Here is a 27,529-nt window from a genome sequence, read left to right as displayed (position 1 = left end):
GCTATAATAAGATCATACAGGTAATCTTGAGGCTAGTCCAAACCTGTACACAATAACTCTGGTAATACTGAGTGGCAATAGGCTTTATTCTATCTGAGTTTGGGGGTTTTATGCCCCAGAATGGGAAGTTTTTGATAAACAAGAACTCTACTGAGTTCCTGGTGTGAAATATAACACCATTGACACATCTCAATAATGAATCTATTTTGGAGAAATTTAAATCCTGCTTAGACTAAATAAGCAAAAATCAGTTAAACATATCAGTTACTAGGTGTGATACCTGTGTATCTCACCTAGCACATTAATCTCCTCATACTTGTAAGTGGTCCACCTAATCAACTTGTGCATAACTTATTATGCTCTGGGGTACTGGGTTTTAAATAAAGCTTCTTATTTCATTTTTAAGCAGGTGAGTTCTTTGTGGTTTTGGGTGGGTTTGGGGTAGGTTTGGGGGGGGGGGTTGTTTGTGTTTTGCAGTGACTTTTGAACTTTTCGTGACCAAGAGAAGTCATTCAAAATGTACTGACTGCTTGCATTTTGCTTTGATCCTTAGTCCTTTCCTCACAGCATTTTGTATGTATTTAGTGTATGAAACAGTTGGCTGGAAGCAGGCAGAACATGTACAGATACTCCACAAATGTTCTACCCACTTTACACTGAATGCATCCCAGGTTTTCAAAATCAACAACCTCATGACCAGATAATTCCAGTCAGATTGGATTTTGTATAATTCAATGTTCAATGAAACAGGCTATCAAACTCCTTTTCAACTATTTGAATTAGTAAAGATGTTTCAAGATTTGCTGACTCTGGAGTGGTAAATGAGCAAATGTCAGAAAGAGTCTGCAATATTGAACCTATCAGCTGCTTTGATTTTTATACAATAAGAAAAAAGTCTTGGAGCCGTGTTGCCTAGATATCCTTAGCTTATTCTCTGATGGCTTTTACTGGAGTAGATAAGCTGTACTGGGAAAGGAGAAAGACAAACAAAAGCTCTGTAATTGGGCATCATTGTAAGATTTGTAGTTAGTGAGATGGTTGTTTCTCTGACATTATCTTTCTGCTTGCAGTTGGGGATGTGTTGCCTTTTTGAAGGAGAGGGAACTTTAGTTATGCATGTCAAAAGTGAGCAGCTACTTTTATTTTACCAGCCTCGCTCAGGAGAGTGTGAATCAAACAATTAGATTTTAATCTTGTGGGCTGGTTTGACTATTTCTTGAATCACTTTGCTCCCACTACCTCTTGTTCCTGTAGGGTCTTTTATTGTGTCCCTAAACGTAGTCTCTGCAGTTTCTTTCTTTCTTACGTGTTCTTTTAGAAAAATCGCATCAATATCTGTCTTCTTCCAGTATTCAGTAGCCTAGTGCAAAGATGCTCTTTGTGGCTCTGCTTTTGACTATGAATGCATAGTTCATGACAAGGCACTGAATTAATTTTGTCCCACTTTCTCAATTTGTAAAGTGGGAGATTCTGTTTTCTGAAGAGCTGTTGACAGTTCTTCATGTCTTGAAAAGCATTTTGAGGCTATATGATAGTGCATAGTAGATAGTCTCTTAGTACTTAACATTTCATTGCTGAAGTGGGTCCTAAAGACTGTATTTTCCCATTGCACTTATCTGGAACAGGCATAGTATTTTTAGTCTATCAAACCAGGTAATCTGTTATTATACAGGGGCCAGTAGATAGTGGTAAGCATTATATCTAAAGTTGCTCATGAATCTGAGACATACTGCTCTTCAGAGACATTAATTCGTAGCTTTGAGCTTTACTGTTCAAATATTGAAGTGCATTTAAACAGTGTGCTTAAGGTTGTATATGCACATTCAGCTAAATGCCAACAAACTATGTACTGTGTTGCAGTAAATGCTTTCCGCCTGTGTTACTGTACTTAACATGGGGTGTAGCCTGCTTCAGTCACATTAGTAATTTTGTCCATCAATCAGTGCTGCACATCAAAGTCACAGGAGTCCATTTTCTGACAGCTCATATACTTCTCTGAAGAGGAAACTAGTCTTGATATATTCTTGTTTTTAATGGCAGAAAGTAAAGATTTCTTCTTTCTGCGTGTATAGTGCATCTTCCATCACTGATGCAAACCCTTATGGAAACATTCTTTGTAACCAAGCTACCTGGAATCAAACAGTTTTACTCCTGCGCTTCTATCGCATATACTTCTTGGTCAAGACAAATTTGGGTTTTTCTGGTTCACAGTAACTTGACAGATTAGAAAATGGTAAGACATGTAGTATCTGTATCATGAGGACAATCAGCCAGTGGAACAGGTTGCCCAGAGAGGCTCCATGCTCAGAAGTTTTCAAGACTGGACTGGATAAAGCCCTCAGCTGCTTGCTGTGACCTCATAGCTGACCCTGCTTTGAGCAGGATTTTGGACTAGATGAGGTCCCTTCCACCTGATTTATCCTATAATGCTATGAGCTCTCATCTAGACACTTGTGGAAGTTTCTGAAGTGAGGAAGAAAAACTGGATAGCAAGATGCAGTCAGCTCATGAACCAATGGATTGGCTTGTCTTTCTCTTTTCCCTCTCATGGTCTTTTTTGAAGCTGCATGCCCATAGTCATAAATCTACATCAGAGTTTCAAGAGTTGTCTAAGGAATGAATGAATAAAAAAGTCACCTTTCTCTTGCACTCATCTTTTTAAATAAGCGGGATGTGTTTCCATTTCATTGGTCTATTGATCTTCCTGGTGAGAGAGGAAAATGAACACTAGCCACAGGACACAAACTAGCTCATCTGATCACTGACATGGATAATACATGTCTGTAGGGCTTCTCTCCCATGCCTGGTGCTGTTCTTTCTCATATAATATGTACAGGGAAAGCGGGTGTTCATTTTGTTTATCAGCAAAACAGAACTGAAGAATGTTGTGGCAGCAATGTTATAGAGATGCATTTGGGAAAAACCTTGCTGAGGAATTTGAATTCAAAATCTCATGGACAATGATTTCCAGGTGATCCCTATATTTTGTTCTGTAGGGCTGAAATGTTAATGGAACCAGAAAAGCCTTTTGTTGTTTCAGAGTTTGTCCTTCTGAACCCAGCCAATCTGTAATGTGTGGGCAAATGAAAGGTTAGCGTTCTTTTCTTCCTCTTTTTCACTTTTATTTATTAGGTTTTAAATTTCTACCAGAAAAGGCATTGATCTTGTAGCAAATGTGCTGGTGGTTTAGTTTCTCCCTAAGCAAAGATTCCGTGTTGCCAACCATCATCAATTTAGCCAATTTAATGGTATTCCTCTCTGGCAACAAGGGCTGTATCTTCATGTGTGTCAGGTAGAGTGTCTGATGGAAAGGAGTTGCTGGACAAGTGGCAGTAAGTGGCCTCCTTTTTCATTCCCTCCTCCCCTCCTTCCCTCCTCCCAACATATATTTGCCTTTCTAATTTAGAATGCAAAGCAATCGTGAAGTTAGCGGATTTCCTCAAGGAGCTTTCTGAGAGCAATATCTCCTGATCCTCTGTTACCTTGCTAGTTATAAATGATTCTTCTGTCCATTGCATCAAGTACCATCATTTTGTTGTTTTATTCTAAAGTAAAAACCCTTTGACAATGCAAATGAATCCTTTAATCCTACAACAGAAGAAATCCTATTGGTTTGTGATAGAGCTTGTTCTATTTGGATGCTTTGTGTGCTTAATAACACTCTAATCAGATTTGACCTACAAAGCAGAACTCTGACTGTGTTTTTTGGCTGTGATTGGGCAGCTGCCAATAGGAGAGAAACTTTTAACTGAGCAGTTTAGTTCTTATCTGACCTGACGCTGATTGGCAGGAGTGAGAATCTCACTGGGTAATTGGAAATCCTAGTGTCACTATAGATAATCTGGATGGTTGTTGAACTGTATACAGGAAAAAGAGCCAGGAGAAACTGCAATTGCTAGTTAATAAGTTCTCCACTTAATTTTTGCTACTTTTACAGATGACCAGTGTGACTAAGGAACACTGCCTGGAAATCATCACCAAGTTTGAACCATGTTTGGAGAACAAGAAGGAGGAAGCTTTGGGGATTGATGGTAAGCTGGCTAGTGTAGCTGTTATAGGAGAGGGATAACAGATTAAATGCTTGTGAGAATATCGCATTTGTTTGCATCATATGTAGTTTATTATGTTATATAAAGAATACTTTTTCCTCATTTTTTGGCATATCTATTATTTGCTGGAGAACCTAAAGGGAAATTGGTACTCCTTAGAAGTTTTTTAAGGGTATATATGATGATGAAATAATAGTCATTGGTGGTCCACAGGACCTGGATGTGTCTCATTTGTGCTTTTGGAAAATACAATAGAATTTAGTCCCACAGTTACCATAGGTGTCTTTGGAAATACTTCTTGTGTGCTTATAGATACATATTAGATCTTTAATAGAATGAGTCACGTGATTCGGAGTAAACATGTAAAGCAGGATGATAAGTGAAGTTTCTCCAGAAGCATGCTGTCATGACCTCTAGTGCTAATGGCTTCACTTTGAATATAATGATGCTGTACCACCACAACAGCACCTGTCATTTTGGGGGCTGATTCTAAATCCCTTTCCATAAACTGTAAACCTTCAGTCAGATCTTACTGCCTGCAGAAGTCCTAGGACTGTGTTTACAAATCAATTTTGTGTATTTTTGAGTGTGTTGGCATAGTGAAAAATGGCAAAAATCTAAGTTCAGTTTGGTTTATTGCCTGAAGAAGTGGGTAGTTTCTGGTATGTCATGTCAGGGTTTTTTCTTCAAGTAGTGGTGATTGCTTAGAATAGGTTCCGGTCTTTTCTACTCTCAGATTAAATTCTCTGTTGCTCTCAATTTTTGTTAAAGCTTTTACTAGTACAAAGTGAGTGTAGAAGTTGACACAGTCATGCTTTGATTTGGTAGCGCTTTACAGTCAGTTGGCAGTCATATAGTTTCATTGTCCTACCTTCTTCATAGCTAGGAATATCAGGCTAGTCTTTTCAAACAGTTTCAAACAATCAGGCTGGGCTTTTCATATCAGAAAGAAAAACTTTAAAAACTAGCCCAATCTATAAAAGCTTTGCTTAGGGGTGGATGATGAGCCAGCTGAGAGTTTATGGGTTAGGTTAGGGATCAGATCAACGTGGGTGACGTTGCAGTGGGTGTCAGCTACAGACTGCCTCATCGGGGAGAAGTAGGAGATAAGGTCATCTTGAGAGAACTGGAAGAAGCCTATTATTTGCAGAGTCTAGTCTTTATGGGAGACTTCAACCACACCAATATCTGCTAGAAGGGCAACACAGCAGAGCACAGGCAATCCAAGGGATTTCTAGAGTGCATTGATGATAACTTCCTAACAGAAATGATTGAAGAGCTCACTAAAGATGGTGCTCTGCTGGACCTGGTACCTAAAAACCAGGAAGAAATGATCAGGAATGTTAAGGTCAGGAGAAGTCTTGGCTGCAGTGACCATGGCATGGTAGAGTTCAGAGTCCTGAGAAATGGGAACAAGGCAAATAGTAGGATAACAACCCTGGACTTCAGAAGAGCGGACTTCAACCTATTCAGAGACCTGCTTGGAAGAATCCCATGGGATACAGTCCTGGAAAGAAGAGGGGTATAAGAAAGCTGGTTAATTTTCAAGGATCACCTCTTTCAAGTTCAAGAACGGTCTATTCCTCCATGCAGGGAATCAAGCAAAGGTGGCAGGAGGCATGTGTCAATGAACAGGGCTCCCGACAGAACTCAGACATAAAAAGGAAGCATATGAGAGGTGGAAGCAAGGTTAGATTATCCAGGAGGAATATGGAAACACTGAGTGTGCAGGGATGGCGTTAGGAAAGCCAAAGCCCAGCTGGAGGTGAATCTGGCAAGGTATGTGAAGGGCAGCAAGAAGAGTTTCTACAGCTATATCAACAGCAAAAGGAAGACTAAGGAAAATGTGACCCCATTTCTGAATGGGGCAGGGGACCTGGTGATAGAGGACATGGAATGGGCCAAGGTACTCAATGCCTCCTTTGTCTTGGTCTTTACTGGTAAGATTTGCCTTCAGAAATCTCAGGCTCCTGAGATCAGTGGGAAAATCTAGAACAATGATGACTTACCCTAGGTGGGAGAGGATCAGGTTAGGGAACATTCAAACAAACTGGACATACATAAGTGCATGGAACCTGATGGAATGCATCCGTAAGTGCTGAGAGAGCTGGCCGATGTCTTTGCAAGGCCACTCTCGATGATCTCTGAAAGGTCGTGATAAGGGGAGGTTCTGGAGGACTAGGAGAAAGCAAAAGTCACTCCTATCTTCAAGAAGTGCAAGAAGAAGAATCCGAGAACTTCAGGCTAGTCAGCCTCACATGAATCCCTGGGAAGCTGATGGAACAAACTGCTGGAAGCAATTTCCAAACGTATTAAGGCCAAGAAGGCAGTTGGGAATAGTCAGAATGGATTTATGAAAGAGAAATAATATCTGACCAACCTGATAGCCTTCTGTGATGAAATGACTGCCTTGGTGGAGGAGGGGAGAGCAGTGGATTTTTATCTCAACTTTAACAGGGGCCAACATGGCTTAGCACCTTCTTTAATGACCTGGCAATGGGACAGAGTACAACCTCAGCACATTTGCAGTCAGTACAAAACTGGGAGGAGTGTTTGCACCTGATGGTTGTTCTGGCATTTAGAGGGATCTCAACGAGCTGAAGAAATGGGCATACAGGAACCTCTTGAAATTCAACAAAGGAAAATGCAAAGTCCTGCGCCAGGGGAGGAAAACTCCATGCACCAGTACAGTCTGGAGGCTGACTGGCTGGAAAGCAGGTTTACAGAGAAGGACCTGGGGTGGGCAATAAGCTGAACGTGAACCAACAATTTGCCTTGCAGCAAAGAAGGCCAACAGCATCCTGCACTGCATTAGGAAGAATGTTTCTATCAGGTCAAGGAAGGTGTTTATTCCCCTCTACTCAGCACTGGTGAGACAGCATCTGGAGTGCTGTGTCCGGTTCTGGACACCCCAGTACAAGAGTCATGAATGTACTGGAGCAAGTCTAGTGAAGGGCCAGGAAGATGAGTAAGGGATTGGAGCATCTTCCCTATGAGGAGAGGCTGATAGAGCTGCGACTGTTCAGCCTACGAAAGAAAAGGCTCAGGGGGATCTTATCAATCAGCATAAATAACTGATGGGAAGAAGTAAAGAAAAAGGAGCCAGACTCTTCTCACTGGTGCCCACTGAAAGGACAAGAGGCAAAGGGCACAAATCGTAACACAGGAAATTCCATTTAAACATAAGAGAACTTTTTTTTTTTTACTGTGAGGGTGGTTGAACGCTGGAACAGGTTGCCCAGAGAGCTGGTGGAGTCTCCATCTTTGGAGATACTCAAAACCCAACTGGGCAAGGCCCTGAACAATCTACTCTAGTTGACCCTGTTTTGAAGAGGAAGGTTGGACTAGATGATTTCCAGAGATCCCTTCCAGCTGCAACTATTCTGTAATTCTGTGTGATTTGGTGAAAACAAGGTAACAAGATTCCTGCTTCCAGAAAATCTAGATGAACTGACTACATATTTTTTGACAATCTCTCATATACTTTCTCAGTTAACTCCAAGTGGAGTAAGCATTAATTCCTTAGCAGTCTTTTAATTCTGCCTGCAAAATTATACATATGTACATGCATACATACATATGTATACAGACACACACACAGAGTCAATTTTTTTGTCTTTGTGTATAATTGAAACTCTAGATCTCTCCTCTTTTCCATAAAGCAAATAGGGAGTTGCATGGAGAGGCTGAAATACAACAGCTGTGGAAACTAAAGACTTGTATTTGTTTCTCGGATTGATACAGCCCAGGCAAAAGCATACTGCTCACACTTAGATGCACTTCTTTAGGAGCAGTGAAATAGTAAAGTCTTTATTGCCCATTCGTACCCATTCGTGTGTCTGTATTGCCTTGTAGGATCAAATTTGTGTCCTCAGCTGTGATGGCTTTTATCATGAAGCACCTAGGACAGGCCTGAGACAACCAGCTCATTCAAAATGGTCTTGCAGAAAACCTCTCTGTTGATCAGAGGAAAACTTTCCCTGAATGTGTAATTAAATGCTTGAGGTCCTTGGTACACACTGCCAATGGTATCTTGATTAGTTCAGTTTTCTTTGTTTGAGGGCTGATGGATTCAGTTAGTATGAACTCACTGGTAAGTTTATCAGTTTTGATATTGTATTTTAATGAGTGCTTAAGGCAAACGGCAGTGTTGTTTCAGAGGGTGCTGTAACAGCAGTGTGTAGAATCATTCTTGTAGCAGCTGCTTGGCTTGTAGTAAGAAGAAATGATTAATTTATGAAGAGCCACTAACACTGTTTTTCCTGGCATACACTGTGTCCTATTAATTTTTCATTGTATCTGATCTGACTTGGTTAGTCTCTTGCTTTTACTCAAGCTGCATTAATAGTGTGCTTGTTGATCGTGATATTTGAGTCTCGGAGACTGGCATAATGCTGCAATTCTTTGTAAGGCTGTAGGGCTTATTAGACTTCAGGTTTACAGTGATGTCCTACTAGCTTGCAGTTAGCACTATACTGTGACATTGGATGATCTCCAGTCTGGTTTCTGACAGGATTTATATCATGTGTTTCACAAGCTTGCATGAAGTCTTAAACATTTTCATCTGAGAGTGTGGTCTTGTCCTATAAGGTCTTATACACATGTATATTTATATAATTATTAAAGGCTACTTTCATAAAAGAGCAGTCGTATTCTGGTGGAAGGATGACTTTTTCTGTCTACCCAGGGAGGAGATTCAAGCAGCAATACTCTTATTATAGAATTATTTGCACGTAGCTTTATTCCTGAACAGTTTTTCTGTTTAAAATTTATTCCAGAATGTTTACACAATTATCCCTAAAATAGCATATATAGATTTTTTCCTATAAAGATAAATATTTAAGAAGAAACAAACTTTCTCCCTATTTACAATACAATTTTTTCACTTTTGTTATTGACTGTGTTTTCACAAATATTAAAGGGGACAAAGCTGCACTATTTTTCACATACTTTTCACTTATGGAATCATTTTTTCTTAAGAATGGAAGTTTTACTGTTTTTACTTCCAAGATTTGGGATCAGGGGCTGAGCTGCCTAGAAAGGCTCGATTTACAGCCTCTTTGCAGCACAGCTGTTAAGCATATGATATTGTCTATCCACTCGAAGTTAAGCAGAAGCTGAGCTAATGTGCTTTGGTTCAGGGCACTCGCTAGAAGAAATGTATCTGAGTAGACTGAGGTTCCCTAGCATTTTCTCTTATTTCTCTCATTTTCTCTGTATTGTTCAGTACTTAAATGTAAAAAGTTTTGGCTGTGGTTTGTATTCAACAGTTTAGTTTAGTAAAACTTTAATCAACATGAAATGTAAAGTGTAGAAGAACCATCATAAAGGTGAATTTTTATCTTAAGTTCTGTCCAATCTCAATTTCTCTGCATTCTGTAGACCAATATTGTGAGACTGATTTTGAGGACTGGAGTTATTTTCCCTTGTGTAGCTTTAGTGAAACAATACACCTATTTGTCATGGTTGGAGAAAGTACACTAGGGTCTTTAGAAACTTGGCAGCATTTTTGTATAGGCACTGTTTTATTCTGTTTTATTTATGGAATAATGAGCAAAATATCAGGAGTTTTGAAGCAGAGAACCTAATGAATAAAGGTATCATAACTGTCAACAGCTGTTAAAGCCAGGATGTGAAAGATTCTTAGCCTTTCAGTAGTGGTGAATGAAAAGAATTTTGGGGAGGCTTGGGTTGAAGGTTATAGTTTTTAAATTTAGTCTCTCTTGTGAAAGTGTCTATGTGTATGGGCACACATGTGATGTGAGAGCAGCAATTTCCTGACAAACAGAAAAATGTAACTTGCTAAAACTTTGCTTCCAGCTGTTTTTCTTCATACTTACAGTTCTGAGTAAGAGTGATGAACTGCAATACAGCAGTTGTTCAGGAGATGTAGTCTGCATTACCTGCAAAGATCCCACTATGGAAAATAAATTCTTCTGGTAACATTACTGAATGTACCACAGATAATAGATGTTTTGGTGCCAAACCTGGATTATTACAGTGAACTTCAGCCTCATAAAGTGACAGATAGTAATGTAAAGCTGCAGATGTCTCCCATCCACATGCGTGTGTGCGCATGTGGTGTCTTATCAAAATTAGAGATTGTTGCTTGTACAAGCCAGATACAGAATGCTGTGGGTCAAAGATCCCAGTGCACAGTCTACCTCGCTGACATTCTTTTGATGTTTACAGGAGAAATAGAGGAAGGAAGAGAATCTCCCTTGCCTCAAGCTGTGTTGAACCAGTGGAAACTATCTACAGGCAGTGCAATAACATCTATCTTTCAACTCTTCTCACTGATAAGCAATACCAGGATGTGACCACAGACCTCTGGAGGCTTTCATGCCCCATGCCACTTAATGTCCCAGCAGAATCTTTTGAATTATAAACCTAAAATGTCAGGTTCAGATTAAATACAGTCCTATTTTTCAAGAAAGGCAGAGCAGGGAAATGAACAAAACAACTAGTAATAATGTCAAGTCTCAGATTCTTTTTCCTAAACCGTAGTTCTCCAAACCAAATGTCGCAGATGCTCATTGTGACAAATTGTTGGGATATAGTAGTGTTATTTATTTGTTCATTTTGTTTCGCATGTTCGTGAATGTGTTGGTGAATGCAGGGATGCATTTTGATGCTGTGCTCCAGGAAGGTTACGTCAACAAAGTGGAAAAAATGTATTTGGTGTATTATTTGTTCGCAGGTTTCACCAATTACATGCGGAGTCCATCAGGGGACATATTCAACCCAGAACACTACCAAGTGAATCAGGACATGAGTTATCCTTTGAGTCACTATTTCATTACCTCTTCACATAATACCTACCTCACGGGGGATCAGCTGATGTCTCAGTCTAGGATGGACATGTATGCATGGGTGCTACAATCTGGCTGTCGTTGTGTAGAAGGTAAAGATCAGAAGTAATCATCAATAGGCTCCATAGTTTTGTCTCTCCTCTGTAAAGGAAGAGTCATGACTTCTGCAGAAGACGCAGTAATTGGGTAGAGGAAAAAGCATAGTAAAATGTTGTTTTCCCTTCATAAGCAAGAGCCGGATAATGATGCCATATAACGTACATTTTCCTGAATGTGGGAATAAGGAAGACATATGAAGAGTAGTGTTGCTGGTGCCGAGAAAAAAAATTATAAAAATTTATTTGTAGAGAGGTTACTCCCATTTAGTAGAATCTGTTGGTCTATATAATTTGTTGCAAGCATATGGCAAGTGAACTGGCAAATAGGACAGAGTTCCAACTAGATAGAGCAGGAGAGCTGGTATTTCTGTTAAGGGAAGTAGGGTCTTATGCAAAATATTGGCAATCTCTGCACTCACCAATGATCCTTGCTGTGAAATCCCTTCTGAAGTTTACAGTGCCTTTCAGAGGCAGTACCTGTCTGTAGTCATCTGTAAAGTAATGACCATCAAAGAGTTTCCATAGTTCTTCCTGTAGTAGTAATCCTCAGCACTTCTAAAGGAGATCTGTTTTCTTGGGGCTTTCTCAGCCAACAGAAATGGTCCTCTGTTCACAGTAGAACCTCAAGACCAGGAAATTTCTTCAGAGAAAGGACATTCAGCACAGTGCAGTGATAGATACAGATGAAAAGTGGGAGTGAACCTATGCCTTGCTGCATGGCTGGTTTCCTGCAGGGGACTGCAGGGTCTCAAAGTCTTCTACAGATAGTGGCTGTAGATGTTAATCGTCTGATGGGTGTCATTGTTTCTATTCTACAGTTGACTGCTGGGATGGGCCGGACGGTGAACCAATTGTCCACCACGGATATACTTTGACTTCCAAAATTCTCTTCAAAGATGTGATTGAAACTATCAACAAATACGCCTTTGTCAAGAATGAGTATGTATTTGGGCTGCCACCTTAAGAGTCTCAAGGTTATAAACTGTAGTGCTCTCAGGCATCCTTTTAAAGGCAGTAATTTGAAAACCTAACCTGTTACTGCATAAGCCAGTCAAGCATTCGAATTCTAAATTATTTTCTATGGGGAGAAAGCCTGCAGAAAGAAATAACAAGGCAAAATTGACTGAGTAGGGGAATTGTGTAGATAGTTGTGGGGCTGTCTTTATCCCATCCATAGAAGACAAGAGACTGTAACATGTTTTGAAAGTGAACATTTTTAGCAAATATCTGGCAGTTCAGCCACTTATGTCTGGATGTGCATTCCAGTGATGCCAAGATCATACTCGGATGATTGCTCCAAAGATAGGTGGTAAGTCAGGCAGCAAAGAAGTACAAAGAGATAGGAGCCCAGTTGTGGAGAAAGCAGACCGTTCAAGAGAAACAGGATTTTTTTCTACATGCATGTTGCTCAGAAGATTAAAGAATTATAAAATGAGAAGTTTTCTAAAGCTGACAGTACTATCAACCTCTCAAGAGTCAAAATGTTTGTGTTAATCTATCTTTTTCTCCTTTTTAAAAAAAATAAACTAATGTATCTCCATGGAAATCTTCCATCGACTTCACTGAGTGTGAAGGAGATCCCCAAAGTATGTCTGTCTTCATTAATAGAGCTAAACATGCATTGAAATTTTAGCCCAGATAAACTTATTGTGAGCCTGAAAATTCTAGAGTTTGCATGAAGGCTCTAGCATGATAAAGAAAACAAAGGAAAGCTGGCTCACAAAATGTATAGCAGTGCTTCTGAAATTGTGATTCTTAAATTTTTTGATAAGTCTCTTTGGAGAATTGATGGAGGCTAACCAGGTTTCTGTTACAATTTATTATTATTTGTGTGGAATTTTTTTTTTTTGATAAGTATTGATGCTGAGTCAGAGTTTGGTACCAAAGAAAACTGGCGTATTTTAGACTTGCTGGTGTTTTCTTTCCCAGGGTAAGGCTGGAGGCATTAGCTGTTGGTAGGTTGCAAATACAGCTAAGGACTAGCTTTGGGCAAAGCCATGAGTTTAACTTGGAAAAATTTTGTCCTGCTGGCTTTGGCTGAAAGTGTAATATCTCCTAATGAGGAGCTATTGAGGGCCAGGTGTCAAGATAGACATCACTTTATTTGTAATTAGTTTGCAATTAATGTATCATTCATAATTCATACTTACAAAATTGCACTCATTTGTGCTCATCCTAGAAGCGCATCATCTCTAAACTTAACAGGAATCCATCTTCAGTGTATTTATATGTGACTCCAACCACACTCGCATTGAAGTTTTATGAGTCTTATCTTGATGCCTTTGAAATCAGGCATTATGATTCCTTGGCCTCAACCTGGAGAATCAACAATAAATGACAATAAAAAACTAAATCTAGAAATAATGTTTACCTTCTTTGTAAAAGAGGCTCTACCTTTATGGAAAAAAGCTGCAGGTTTGTTTGTATGACACTGCTCTTTTGCCAGCTAGAAAGATTTTTGCAGAAAAGCTAATAGGCCAGGTTTCTGCATTGAATGTTGGAATTGGGAAGGTAAGGACAAAGCCCATTTGGGGAGCTTTTCAGTTCTTGGAACCTTTCTTCACTTTTGCCTGTGGAAGTAGGAGAGGGGCGAAGGACAGTTCAGGGAGGAGAGGGGAAGGCACTGACCGCATTTTGCTCAAGGTTGGCTTGTTAAAATCTGAAAGGAAGCAGATGTCAGGACTCAGTAGTGTAGGAGGGTCAAAAGTGTGCTCTGGAAAAAATGCATCAAGTCAGAATGCAGAAATTTAATTATCCTGTGGCTGTCAAAAATGAACTATTCAATTGGGGGTGAGTAGTGGGATATCAGTCCTGTGTCCAAACTGATTTATTGAACTCCACTGGATTTCATTAGTAGTGGTGCCTATTACAGGCATGGCTCAGACAATAATAACACTTACCCTCTTTAGTGCTATAAAAGCTAAATTTGGAGTTGATAATTGCTTTTGTCTCTGCCAGGTACCCTGTTATCTTGTCGATTGAGAACCATTGCAGTGTCATTCAGCAGAAGAAGATGGCACAGTATCTTATAGAAATCCTGGGAGACAAACTGGATCTGTCTTCAGTGCACAATGAAGATCCTACCAAGCTCCCTTCACCAGCAAGTCTTAAAGGGAAGATACTAGTTAAGGTAAAAACCTATTTGTTTCTGCTCCTTCCCTCCTTATTTGTGATGATTACAAATTCTACCTGTTATAAGGGGGCTATACAGATACAGCTGTGTCATGCAACCTAGTGTTTTAGTGAGAAGTTTACTGTCACCTTTGTCACTCACCACCAGGAGGGTTTTTTTTGTTTGGTTTGTTGTTCATTTGGGGGATCTTTTTTAGTGTGGGCTTCCACTAACGAAGTTGCCTACACGCTAATATAGTCACTAAAGCTCCTAACATGTGTGATAATGCTTTGTTAAAAAAAACCTTAAGTCTGCCTTACTGTAGCATTCTTCGCTCTCTCCCTTGTCATTTTGAGTCTGAAAGCACTTAGCTCTTAGAATCCTTTGTTGGTTCTGATTCTGCTGGATACAGAAGAGCTTTTAACAAATGCGTGTTCTCCCTTGAGAAGTTCTGCTTTGAACCCAAGCTACTGTAAATGTATCTGTCTGTCTCTTATTGTAAGCTCTATGCTTTCTGTATTTGCTTAAGTTTTACTCAAAGCTTACAGATTTCTGTCCTAAATGTTTGATTATTCTCGCATGAATTAGAAAATGTCTTATCTCTCATTTTTTTCCCCTTTCATTCTTTCTTATTCTTTCTGTATGTATTTTTCGTAGGTTAACATTTTTTTCAAGCCATTAGTTTGAGATGTTGACTTTGGTACTTTTGGGTATTCTTTGGTGGGGGATGAGAGATGACAGGTTTATTTTATACAGAATCCTGGATCAGTGTCTTTGCACACACTAAACCTTAGTGTTTGCTTGGAATATTATCATTCCCACTCTTCCTAGGAGTTACTCTTGTTTTTGTCATGGGCGATGCCATTTTTTTCTGTGTCATAGCAAAAGCTGCATGCTAACCTGTCTGTGTGAACATTCCATGTTCTAGGGGAAAAAGCTTCCAGCCAACATTAGTGATGATGCAGAGGAAGGTGACGTGTCTGATGAGGACAGTGCTGATGAGATCGATGACGATTATAAATTAATGAATGGAGATGTAAGTTAAGCGACCATTCAAATATAAATGCATGTTAAGATTTCCCATCACAGTGAGAAGGAACCTTGTGTGTCTTCTCATCACAATTTTTTAAGGCGTTATACCTTCCTGGGGCAGATCTGGCAAAAATGCGTACTAGACAGCTCCAGTTCTAGTGGTAGTGCTTGAAGTCTGGAATTTTGTGTCTGTCTTAATATTTGAAATAGTAATGTCTCTTACAATTCTTTATCGTGTCATAGTGTTCTTCCCCTCAAATGCAAAAAAAAAAAAGAAGGGAAGAAATTCTACCTGTGTCAAACTGATTGCTGTTATGGAGCAGTCCTTTAGTTTGCTGAATGCTGGGTTTCATCCTTTTTTACTGTAAGAAGGTGCTAAAAAGGGAGGGAAATGTTCATCACTGCTTTCTTCAGTCTGAAAATATTTATTCCTTCATCCCTTTTAGAAGAAAATTTCTTCTGGCACTTTAATTTTCTGGCATGCAATAAGTGCAACATTGCAGCTTAGAGAAAAAATATAAAAGAGACATTGGAACCATTTAATAACATAAACCAGTCTAGCTTGGACATATATTGCATTTGCAATCCTCTCTCCTTCAGACTGTTTCCTCATTTTGTATTATGGATATGAACCTTTTGATTTAAAACTAAAAGAGAAGCTTCTTTATGAGTAAACCTACCTAAGGAGGAAAATAGTGTTGATGGACAGTCTTTTAGCATAGCATTTTTTGGTGTTATAATTCTGAGATTCTGTGTTGTTTTGATACTATATTTTATGATTTTTTTACTTTTTCTCTTTGCATGATGCACCTTTTCAAAGTGGAAGGTATTGTACAGCCCATGGTGATAGAGCAGGCTTTCACCTATGTGGGAGCAGTTGTAGTATCAAGGACTGACCATTCTGAACAGGGGGAAAAATGAGTTAAAGGCCAAACCAAAAGCTTTTGCAAACCACTTAGGAGCTACCAGTGTAGTTATCTGTACTGAGGAACTAGAACTAGGCAAGCTGAATAAAATGCTTGAGTTTGAAACTTCTTACTATGATAGATTTCATTCAGCTTGTTCTTCTAAATTTTCTAGTTCTTTTGTCTGTGTCCCTTGGTATGGCAGAGTGTTTCAAATAACCAGAGAAAACAAAGGCGGTGATGTCACAACCCTGCTGAAATCAGAAACACTGTGGTACTTAAGATACTGATTTTGTAGGTTTTTCAGCTAATTTTAGTTTGAAGAAGATTTGGTTCCAGAGGATCCAGATCCAAATGCTTGAACAAACAGGAATGTTAGAGAGTATTTCATTGCTAGAAATGACTTTTGCTATGATCCTCTTTAACTCAGCCCATACATATGCTATTAGTAAAGAGTTGGCCAATGATGTTTATTTTTCCTCCATTAAATGGGTGGAGAGATGAATGCTAGGAAGAAAGTGTCATCCTTCCTTATAACATGGTACTAGCTAACTTTATGGCTGGGTGTATTACTTTCACTAAAGACTTTGACCTCATTGTCTTTTTTTTACTAACAGTTCACTTTGCTGTGAGGTTTACTGATATCTAACATATGAGATTTGCTACATCTGGCTCTATTTATAAACCAAACTTTGAAGAGCTCAGAAGATCATAGCTTGTTACCTGACAGAATTAACTGGGAATTTTTAAGGCCTACTGAAGAAATAAAATCTTTTACCTTTTAAAAAGACCTGGAATTGTGAGTTTAGGCCTCATGAATGAAAAAGAACTGAAAAGATGAAAAGAGGTTTCTATTTTAATTTCCCTCTCTTCTTCACACAGGCTATGATCTACCCAGAAGGAGGGAACAGGAATTCTCCTAAATTTTGCCCTTGAACTACCGAAATCCAGATTCTAAAGCTACTCCCATTCCATCCAGTTGAATCCTGCATCTATTGTAGTTGCAGAATCAGCCTTTACATAGCATGCGAATGCTTTCCATCAACCCCAAAGTGTGAGAGATACTCAGACTCTGCATATATATCCTTAACTATTAAATTTCAATGAAGAATTGCTTATTAAGCAGCACAATGGACTAAATGAATCTTTTATTAAATAAATATTGCAAAACATAGCATATATTAATCCAGTTCAGTAGGAGGAATCATCTCAGTATTAATTATTTTAGCACACCTTTGGCTTGTAACAGAAGCATGTGTCATCTGAATAGCTTTGCTAATGGTCAGTCTTGGTTCCTTTCAACCACTGAAGAACTACTTTAATCAGTTTTACTTCCTCTGTTTTCAGATAACCTGTTTACACTTCAGATCTAACATCTACTTTAGGGTTTCACATGTCTGCATATCTTCTGTTAAGTCTGGTATTCAGCTGCAGGTAATTGCTTCACAGTATGCAAATGAAGTTATTTGGCATTCTCCAAAGTAGTTACTAATAGAGCAAATTCTTCAGCTAGTCTTTTTTTTCCTTTTCCATCTTTTTCATGCACATAGCATTTTAGTGTGTATTAATCCTGGCTGGAATTACAAAGACTTTTTACATCACTACCTTGTTTAATGATTCTGTTTTGTAGGCATCTACTAATAGGAAGAGGGTGGAGAATATAGCGAAGAAAAAACTAGACTCCCTGATAAAGGAATCCAAAATCCGTGACTGTGAAGATCCAAACAATTTTACAGTCACCATTCTGCCATCATCAGGGAAGGTTGGTCAGAAATCAGATATTAAGAAGGTGAACATATTTTATTGTGCTTCACTCGTTTGTAGAATTGACTGTTGGGTATTTTTCTGTCTGTAGCAAGCTAGTGCTATTATTTCATAACAATAATTTTGCTGTTTAAAAGGTGGGTGTCTAAGATTGGTTTCTAAATCTATTTTGAGGCTCTCCAATACAGATAGGTTAGTTTACCTGAGGCATCTGCAGCTATTATAGTACTAATGAAACTGAAGAATGCTCAGCAGTTCCCTTAAAGCAGGATGCTGTGAGCCACAAGATCAGTGTGAATTTAGAATGACTGCTTTGACGGTTTTGGCGAAAAATTTTAAAGTACCTTGAATTATGAAAGTATAATTTTAGTCCATGCTCCTTCTGTGGGCCGCAGTGAAAACCAGGAAATCATTCTGTGGACGACTGGAAGAGATTGCTGTTCTATTTGTTCTTCTTTATGGCCCCTTCTGCTGTTTTTTGTTTGTTTCTTTATTTTGCTTTTAAAATCTTTGAGACTTCAGCTAAAGGAATCTATGCTTTTGTAATGGCTAGTATTGTTTTGTTGTGGATTAATCCTGTGGGCTTTATGCTTATCCTAGCTTTTAGATCATAAAGGTCTTTGAAAAGGTGCAGTTGATTGTGATGGTGTTTCTTTTTGTTAGAAATGCTGAGTATACAATAATCTGATTTATCACTTAAGCATTGCTATTTCAGAAATACAGTTTCATGGTGTATTCTGTAGGAGACAAGTTCATGGTAAGGCTGAAGTTCTTGACTTCATTTTTTTTCTCTCCCAATGTGGTTGTAATGTTTAAAAGAAGCATTGGTATTGCCAGTGTAACAAACCATGCTTCTTATGGAGTATATAACACTGAACTTATTAAACACTAGTTAACCACAGGAATTAGCTATTCTCTGTGTAAACAAAGCCATTTCATCAGATAAACTTTAAGAACTAGAAGACGGATCATTCATGACAAAACTCTAAGTTAAATTTTACTTCAGGGAGAATAATAATAATAAACTGAATAGATTGTAAGGCTTCATGATGCTCTTGGTCTGAAACTTTGTTATTTCATTTGATTGCAAGCTGAGCAAAACATTGTAGCTTGATTTCTAAGAGACTCATTCATTAAAGATTTGTCGTATCTGTGCATGGTGTCACTGTAGAGGGGGCTGCTTAGCTTTCAAAGCAGAGTTTGTTATATAAGAAGTGATGCATATTCATCTAAAGTTAAAAGCTTATCTCAGATCAAGTCTCAGGAGGATTTAATTACAGTAAGTTTTTGAGTACATATTTTACTATTTGGAGGGTTTGCATAGTGGTGGAGCCAGGTGCATGGTCACATTAATCTTGAATGAATCAGGATTTGATTTTTCCCATCTGGAGCTTTAGGTTACAGTAGTAATGGGACTTCCTAGTTTTCATCTTAATTGTCATAAATATTTGTTTTGGTTCAGATGCACATTCACTGTTCAGCACTGGATACACTGGGTGCAGTGAGAAATATAGGATCTTTGATTTTCCTATGATAAACCATTAATATCAATTTTAGCAGGTGTTCCTGAAGACACAACTATCATTAGTAAAGTGGGAAAGAAACAGGGAATGTGCTTCCGTGCGGTAGAGAAGTTCAGAGGCTTCATTTTATCCATCAGACAACTCAGTGCTAGTGGAAACTTACTTTTGGAGCCACAAACCAGAAATGATCAAAGCCACTTCTGAAATGGTTTGATGGGAGTAGGGAGAAAAGAGGCTGGGTTGGACATTTGAAAGGAATGGTATCTGTAATTATTAGCTAGTCTGCCAAGATATTCCACTAGTTCTATTCTTTTAAAAAGAGGTATAAATACAGTGTTGCAGAGTTGTCTCGCTAAACAAGAATAATGAGGAGAAGGCATTTGGTGTGAGCTAACAGCCTGGTGAGAAATGCAGAAGGATTTGGTATCAGTAAATGCTGTACTTTCCTGTGACTTTTGCTTATGGAAAAGAAATGAACGAATGAAGGGTGATGCCATTGGGTCTGTTTGTTTGTTTGTTTGTTGCAGTAGATGCAGTCATAGCACACAGTCTCTGTTTCTGGATGCATTGCCTGTCACCCTGAACAACCTTGTGTTGCTTTAGTGGTGAGGGTACAGTGAATATAGGACTATACTAAATAGTTTTATAGTAATATGTGGGTTACATATAATTTCAAAACACAAACTGGTTTGGTTGTTAAGTTATTCCTTGTGTCAGAGTCTTATTACTGAAATCAGGTAGATCGGTGCAGGTAGGATTGCAGAACCAAGTCACGTGAACACGTGGATAAGGCTGTAATTGCTTACCTCTGAACTGCAGCTGTGTCTAGGGCAAGGCAGAGCAGCCATTTGACAGCATATAGCAATGTTATACAGTATTTTATGACAGTAGCTTGGCATCAGGTAAATATCTTAACTCAGGCTAAGGTACATAGTTGTGAAAGTTCTATACTCCCCAAAGAGCTGACTTCATTATTCATGATGATACAAGCAGGACATGTAAGGTAGCTGGCTAAATGATCTACTGTTGTGATTTAGCTTGAGTAACTGTGCCATTTGGGGTTGTAACCATTAGCCAGAAAAAGACTTGTCTTGACTAGCATGTGATTTTCTTGGTATAACGCATTCATGCTGGCTACACTGCCAGGGCAGAATGCAATCCTTAAGAATGGCACAAGCAGTCCTGGTAGTAAGCAGAAATGTGATCCCTTTTTCAGCAGAGGTCTTGCATGAGTCAGAGTGTGTGCTTTTTCTTTTCCTAGCAGCTTCTGGTCTGGAAAAACTGTTATGGCCAAATTAATTCCCTTTTTGTTTGTTTATTTTTTGCATCAGTTCAGCAGTAGTAGGTGGAGAAGGGGGTAAGAGAGTCTACCCTGAGGGACACCAACTATCAATGACTTTGTTCCAGCAAATCATTAAGTCCCAGAATGAAGTGAGGCACTAGAAACACTGCAGAAGGGCTCAGCTTGCAGGGACTGACTGATAGTCATTTAAACCTTCAGGCATTTTGGAGGGCTCAGTGCTGATTTGCACAAATAGAATCATACCTTACATAATGCAAAATAACAATAGCCCTTAAGCTAGGAGCTGCATTCCAGCAGCAGAAAAGTCAGCTGTAAATATTTTGGGAACGTGGCTTTGCAGGAGGCAGCACAGCAATGTTGCACTGCTGTGATTTCATATCAGATCATTGCAAACTGCTTTCTGCATCTTGGCAGCAGAAAATGAAGTTGTTCAGATATGGAGTAATGGCTTTCTGTACCCCTAGTTATGATGTTCAACCTCACTCTTTCTCTTGCTCTTTCTTTTCTAATTTTCATTAGACTATGCATTTGAATATGAGCTTTCATGCTCAGAATAATGTTTCTTACACAGAGATTTGTTAATTGTAGCAGCTAAAAAACTAAGGAAAAGAATCTGGCCTAGGCGTAGTACTGAGATATGAATTTTGTAGAGTCTATTTGCCGTTACCTCACACCCTCTTGTCTTGCCCTTTAGAACAGAGAGTTTTGTGAGGTGTTTGGTAGTAAGTCCAGCTGTAGAATAGTGATTTAGGTCTTGTTAGAACTATGTCCTTGTTTTAGGATCAATGGTTTGCCTTCAAGCCGTTTGATCCTGAAGCAGCAGCTTGTTGTCTTTTCTTCATTTCTATCTTAAAAGCTGAAAAAAAAAGTCTGAAAGCTTTCTAGGCTGACCTAAGACATAGGACTCCTCAACAGGGCGATACAGTTGATAGAAAGCTATGCTATTGTACATCTGTCCTTCAGAAAATTGTGATTTGCTGAAGTGATTAATGGTGGAACCCAAATAGTTTATTCTTCAGCCTTGACTTGCTTCTTGTCAGCTTGCCTCCTTGATTCTTCTGTAGTCTACCTATTGAAGAATCTGGTCTACCTCTCTCTCAGAGACCACTGAAAGTATGGTCAAGAAACCATGAAGGCCTCAGGCTTTACAGCAGGATCTGCATCTTTGGGGTAATCCAACAGGTGGACTGCTTTAGAGACAAATCTATTTCCTTTCACCAAAAACTATTAACTTTTATTTTAAAATGGCATGTCTGCAAGAATATCTTATCTACTGTTGCTTCCCAAACTTTCTAGTATATGAAATTTTTAATATACTTTTAAACCTAAGGATTTATTTGGTATATCAGAGAATTATCACTGTAAGATCCATTGCAAGGCCAAGACTTAGAGAATCCTTCTGAGTTCTGAGTAGGCGTGAGCCAGAGTAGTCTATGTGTTATTAGGCTGGAAAACAGTGAAACTGTAGGGTCATATTTATGACCAGTAGCATCAGTGAAGTATTTATGTTTTTAGGTACTACAAGAATTCCATTTCTCTTTTACTGTGGAGTATCCTCATAAAACCATGTGATTTCACACTTCCTGGCAGAAAAAAAATCCTGCTAAAAATACTAAGCTACGAAACAGTCTGGTGTCGATGACTGTGTGTGGCTTGGGGGCACCCAACTTTGCCCAGATTCAAAATAAAATTTCCTAGCACATGAGGGGTAGGTATTTGTGTGATTTCTGTCTGCTCCGAAAGTGCCTGTGGACAAATACAATGCCAATTATATCTGTGATATAAAGTTTTGTAATCAGCTTATAGAAAAAATGTTTGCATTAGTCTGGTCAAGTTCTGTTGACACTTCAGGATGTCTTGCTTTCCAGACTCTTTGTGATGGTGTTTAAAAGTGCTGTCTGCAGTGCTCTGGTCTGCTGCCATTCATTATTCTTTCTGTTTGGTCACCTTAGAATAAACTTGAGGATGATATGGGATCTGGGGAAGACTTCAATACCAACAAACGGCACAGCCGATCCTTGATGGGCAGCTTTTCTAAACGGAAGGTAAGCCACTCAGTAGATTAGGTCCACACTAAATAGTGGACTCTTGGGTAGAACTTTCTCTGTTCACAGTGGTGGGGGAGGAATGTCATAATTGCATTGTCTGACAGAGGCTTGCTATCAGACTGTTCACTGATTAAATAGGCAGGATAGCTTGTTTCAATTTACATCAGAGTCTAAATTTATCCAAGATCTAATCTGGAAAAACATTTAAATTAATTTGCATTTTCCATTTAAAATAACTTAGAATTGCAATGTAACTGACTAGAATAACCTTTTTTATCCTACTTTCTCTGAATGACACAGTACTAGTAGTAGCAGTGGCACTGTAGAAAACACCTTTTACGCGAGGACCTACAATTCTATTATAAAAAGGTTCTGACCTTAGGCTGAGTCTTCCCTGTGGGCATGCATATCATTCTGCTAAACTGAAAGGTATTAAAAAAGCTGTCATTTCACATTTTCTGCAAGTAACATACTTCTTGGCATAAGACAGCAGGATTGTTTCTAGCTGCTGAAATGTTGATCAGATGGACATGATATTAAAAGCCAGTTGGTAGCTGTGATATTTCATGCTAGTGCAAAGCTTTTCAAGTAGGAATACCGATTTTTCAGTGCTCGACTGGGGCCTTTTAAAGGATCCTGCTTTTTTCAGAGCAAGGAATTGGATGTTTTCTCAAAATAGGAGAAATAATCTCTAAATAGAAATTCAAAATCAATAATGCCCTCAAAATGCTGAAAGTTTGCTGATATGTATTTACAGACACATTCAGTTGTACCAGCAATATGGAAGCTGTGGACATCATAACAGCTACCTTGTGTTACCACAAAGACTTCCCCAAATCTGTATTTCATGTTGCCTTTCTTACACCATAAAACTTGGCAGTAACTTATTTGATTCTTTCATTGAAAACCCTTCTTCAGAACAAACCCAGAACATTTTTTCCTTGATTTTTATTACAGACCATTTTAACTGCCTGAGTTTATTTGTCTTCTCCACTAGTTCCTGCAGTAAAGAGCAACTCTCTTTTGAATATTGATATCCATTGTATATAATGGTTTTATTTCCTTATGGTACAGAAAAAAGGAAGCAAATTGAAAAAGACAACAAGTCTGGAAGAGGGTGAAGATGATTTGGACTCTCAAGGAAGTTTAGCCAGGGGCTCTGTACATTACAGCAGGTTTGTAACACACGATTTGGCAATTTTGTGTCTAAAAAGATGTGTACCTGAATGTACCTACTAAATAGATACACTTCAGCTCTGCAAGCCAATTTGTTGAAGGGTGTCTGCAGGCATGTGACAGGAATCCTGTGTAAGGAAAGGATACTTTGGCGCCTTCTTTGGGAGATTGGTAAGTACGCTGTGAGTGACAGCTTGATGCAAGTGAGGAGGATCAGAGCATCCCCTTGTTGCTTTGCTGGGATTTAAGAAGTATTTCTGTTAGAGCTAAATAAAATCCTCTTGACTTGAGAAGTACAAATATATGTGAATAAATTGATATCTCACCCTTTGGTTTAAGCGATTTAGAGTCTTCCTCACCAGATCTTAGCAGATCTTATGTCTGCCACTAATGTGTAAGAACAGAAGTTACTTGTTCTGTATACTTTCATACTCTTACCCCTAAAGCTTCTGCGCCTTGACAATGAGGCTCTATGTGCTAAAAAAAATATTAAATATCTCCTTGGTGGAAGAAAACCTCCTTTTATTTCTTCACCCTGATTTTTTTTTAAATATGGAAGAGAAAGTTTCTCTCTTAATTTTTGGGAAATTGTTTTGTTTTATCTTTCTAGAATAACCGGACAGAAGAAAACAATGAAACTTTCCCGGGCACTGTCTGACCTGGTGAAATATACAAAGTCTGTTGGCATCCATGATGTTGAAACTGAAAGTAGGTTGAACTACAAGTCTACTAAAAATGATTGCTATGCACAGAAATTGAAAGGCTTATGTTCTTATAACTATTTTTAGAAAAGCTGTTCTTATAGTCTCTCTGCCTCCTACCCTGTGAAGAATTTGACAGAAGAGTTGCATACAGTAAAGCTATACTATTTCAAGGCGGCTGACCACTTGTTATTCAGAATCCACAAAGCGAGTCTAGAGTTGTGTGATAATTTACTACAAGTGGTAGTAACACATGCGTTTTTTGCTAGCTTGTATAGAGTTATCTACACAGCACTTATATCTTGGGAAATAGTAGGGGACCTAGATATGCTCTTGGGTGGAGTGATCTGAAAAGCATTCACTATTTTTAGGTCCTCATGTTTAGAAATCAATAGAGGTATCTCCAAAGCTCTATATATCTTAAAGTTTTGATTTTTCTTCAAATCTGATGAAATACTAGCATTAAATTGCTAGATTTCATTCCTCTTTCTATGTTTTCTGCATCTAATCTTGACAGGAATCAAGGATTCTAGTAAAAACTGTCAGAAAGAGGGACTGGTCAGAAATTGTACTTTCTTTGACCACATTCAAAAAATCTTAAGAGAATTTTTTTCAACTTCTTAAAGAAGATTCAGATCATTTATTGTACTTGGCTTCGTTGTCTCAGCCATGACTCCTCCAATAAACATGATGATTTTGCTGTAATGGAAGACAGGATCATTCCCTCTGTAGTAGGATGTATTCCAATAACACTTGATAGCTATGAGTTACTGGTGCTATATTGTTAAATGCTTTATTTAAAAAGAAATAAAAAAGGAGATGACCCCTAATTTCCTCCTCCCTTCTTTGTAGTCTCTTCCAGCTGGCAGGTTTCATCTTTCAGTGAAACAAAAGCCCACCAGATACTGCAGCAAAAGCCAACACAGTATCTACATTTCAACCAACACCAGTTGTCCCGCATTTACCCATCTTCTTACCGTGTAGATTCTAGCAACTACAATCCCCAGCCATTCTGGAATGCTGGCTGCCAGCTTGGTAAGCAGAAAGAAGCCTTGTTTTATTTGTTTTAATTCAGGAGAAATGTTTAAATAGAGGCTCCAGAATCACCTTTTAAAATACTTCTGAGTTCTCTGTTCATTCAGCTTTACTGACATCTGAGTCCTCTTTATTGTTTTCTGTATTGTTACCTACATAGATTTTCTCAAACATGTCTTATGCATAAGCAAATGTCTGATAAATGGAGCTAAATGAGTTTCCTTCTTACGACATGCAGGAAGACTTCAGAGTTCAGAATTCTTCTGGAGAGCTTCTCTCCCTGAAGCTGTAATGTATGTGATATAAGAGAATTCCTTTTCCAATATACTTGAGTTTCTGACTCCAAGAAATAAAATTTAAAAATATATCTAGGTGTTCTTCCTTTATCTGGAATGTACAAACAAGAATGTCGTTAAAATCCTCTGTTAGTGATATTACCTTTTTTTGAACAGTTGCATTAAACTACCAGTCAGAGGGGAGAATGCTGCAACTGAACCGGGCCAAATTTAGTGCCAATGGGAATTGTGGCTATGTCCTCAAACCAAACTGCATGTGTCAAGGTAAGAAAAAGCAGCAAAAAACAGTTGTATGCATACTCTTCTCATGCTTATTGCATGAGAAGAGTAGGCGTAGATCCCAATTATAGTTTGTAGAAAACTGGATTGCTGATGCTAGAAGGTATCCAGTGCCATGTCTAAAATTGCACTTCTTTCACATTATATGGCTTCTCATTCCAACAGGTGTCTTTAATCCAAATTCTGAAGACCCACTGCCTGGTCAGTTGAAGAAACAGCTGGTTCTAAGAATTATCAGTGGTCAACAACTCCCAAAACCACGGGACTCCATGTTGGGAGACAGAGGAGAGGTATGGGACAATTGATGATTGTTTATTTCCAAATGGCTGGGGTAAGGATGAGTGTTTAAATCCGTGCAGTTATTGTAGAACATGAATAAATTAGGCAGGTCATTAGCATCCTACATCTTTAGCTGGTTTTCATCTTTTCTAAGCATCACAGCAGTAGTTTGATTTTTCTTCTGATTGTCAATACAATGCCTCAGGGACAAGCAAAAAAGGCCAAGAAGCTCAGTCATCATGACAGGGTTCTAGTCACAACAGCACTCTTAACCCTCCACCCCACACCTCAGCATATAGAGCTGAATCAATTTATCTCTTAAATTCATTTAGAAAACTGCTGAGCTTGTCAGGTAAGACAAATGGAGTTACCTGGGAGTCCCCCCCTCTGCTTGGGTGAATCTGTTCCATTCAACACAGTATTACTACCAGTTTTCTTTCTCTCCTTCATTTTGGCTTGTATTACATGATTATCTTTGATGCCTCATTTTGTTTTATAAAACTCATGGCAACTAAACGGAGCCAAGTCTGCAACATTTTGGCAGCTTTTTGATAAGATTTTCTTTATTTTTTGTACTGTCTGCTGGTGTTGTAATAACACCTGTGTGACTTTATTAAACATTAGTCTTAATGTTAGGATGAAGCAGTTATGTTAAAATTAAAATTTCCTTTTAGCCTTTTGCCTGTTGGAACCAGAATCAAACCTCTCAAATGAGTTTTTAGATGGTTTGATTCTGCATGAATGTTGCAGTTATCTTCTAAATGCCCTTTCTCCACAGGATTGTGTAGGCCACTATGTCAGACTGTGTAAATTTCCCTAGAAGATAAACATAGGGTCATACTAAGGCCATAGTAGGCCTATTTATGTTTTCAGTCATTTATTTGCAGTTTCATTTCTTTCTTTCTTTCTTTCTTTTTCTTTCTTTCTTTCTTTCTTTTTCTTTCTTTCTTTCTTTCTTTTTCTTTCTTTCTTTCTTTCTTTTTCTTTCTTTCTTTCTTTCTTTTTCTTTCTTTCTCTCTTTCTCTCTCTTTCTCTCTCTTTCTCTCTCTTTCTCTCTCTTTCTCTCTCTTTCTCTCTCTTTTCTCTCTCTTTCTCTCTCTTTCCCCTCTCTCTTTCT

The 27,529-nt window shown here is 38.6% G+C and overlaps 1 protein-coding gene across 4 annotated transcripts in view; it reads left to right on the top strand.

Annotated features, from left to right (window-relative positions):
- LOC112981171 (1-phosphatidylinositol 4,5-bisphosphate phosphodiesterase eta-2) overlaps positions 1 to 27,529 on the top strand; it is a 131,614-nt gene that overhangs the window by 85,015 nt on the left and 19,070 nt on the right. For all 4 annotated transcript variants that reach the window (XM_026096618.2, XM_064525432.1, XM_026096624.2 and 1 more), the window contains 12 exons: positions 3,938 to 4,031; positions 10,750 to 10,953; positions 11,778 to 11,898; positions 13,918 to 14,089; positions 15,000 to 15,107; positions 17,639 to 17,797; positions 22,551 to 22,643; positions 23,721 to 23,821; positions 24,433 to 24,530; positions 25,376 to 25,558; positions 26,011 to 26,118; positions 26,299 to 26,423. In XM_026096618.2, the coding sequence (XP_025952403.1) occupies positions 3,938 to 4,031; positions 10,750 to 10,953; positions 11,778 to 11,898; positions 13,918 to 14,089; positions 15,000 to 15,107; positions 17,639 to 17,797; positions 22,551 to 22,643; positions 23,721 to 23,821; positions 24,433 to 24,530; positions 25,376 to 25,558; positions 26,011 to 26,118; positions 26,299 to 26,423 (1,566 nt within the window). The remainder of the gene's footprint in view (positions 1 to 3,937; positions 4,032 to 10,749; positions 10,954 to 11,777; positions 11,899 to 13,917; positions 14,090 to 14,999; positions 15,108 to 17,638; positions 17,798 to 22,550; positions 22,644 to 23,720; positions 23,822 to 24,432; positions 24,531 to 25,375; positions 25,559 to 26,010; positions 26,119 to 26,298; positions 26,424 to 27,529) is intronic.

The sequence above is a fragment of the Dromaius novaehollandiae genome, chromosome 24 (assembly GCF_036370855.1).
Source record: "Dromaius novaehollandiae isolate bDroNov1 chromosome 24, bDroNov1.hap1, whole genome shotgun sequence".
NCBI classification, from domain to species: Eukaryota; Metazoa; Chordata; class Aves; order Casuariiformes; family Dromaiidae; genus Dromaius; species Dromaius novaehollandiae.
The sequence above is the reverse complement of the archived record's forward strand: the minus strand, read 5'-3'. Positions and strand labels throughout refer to the sequence as shown.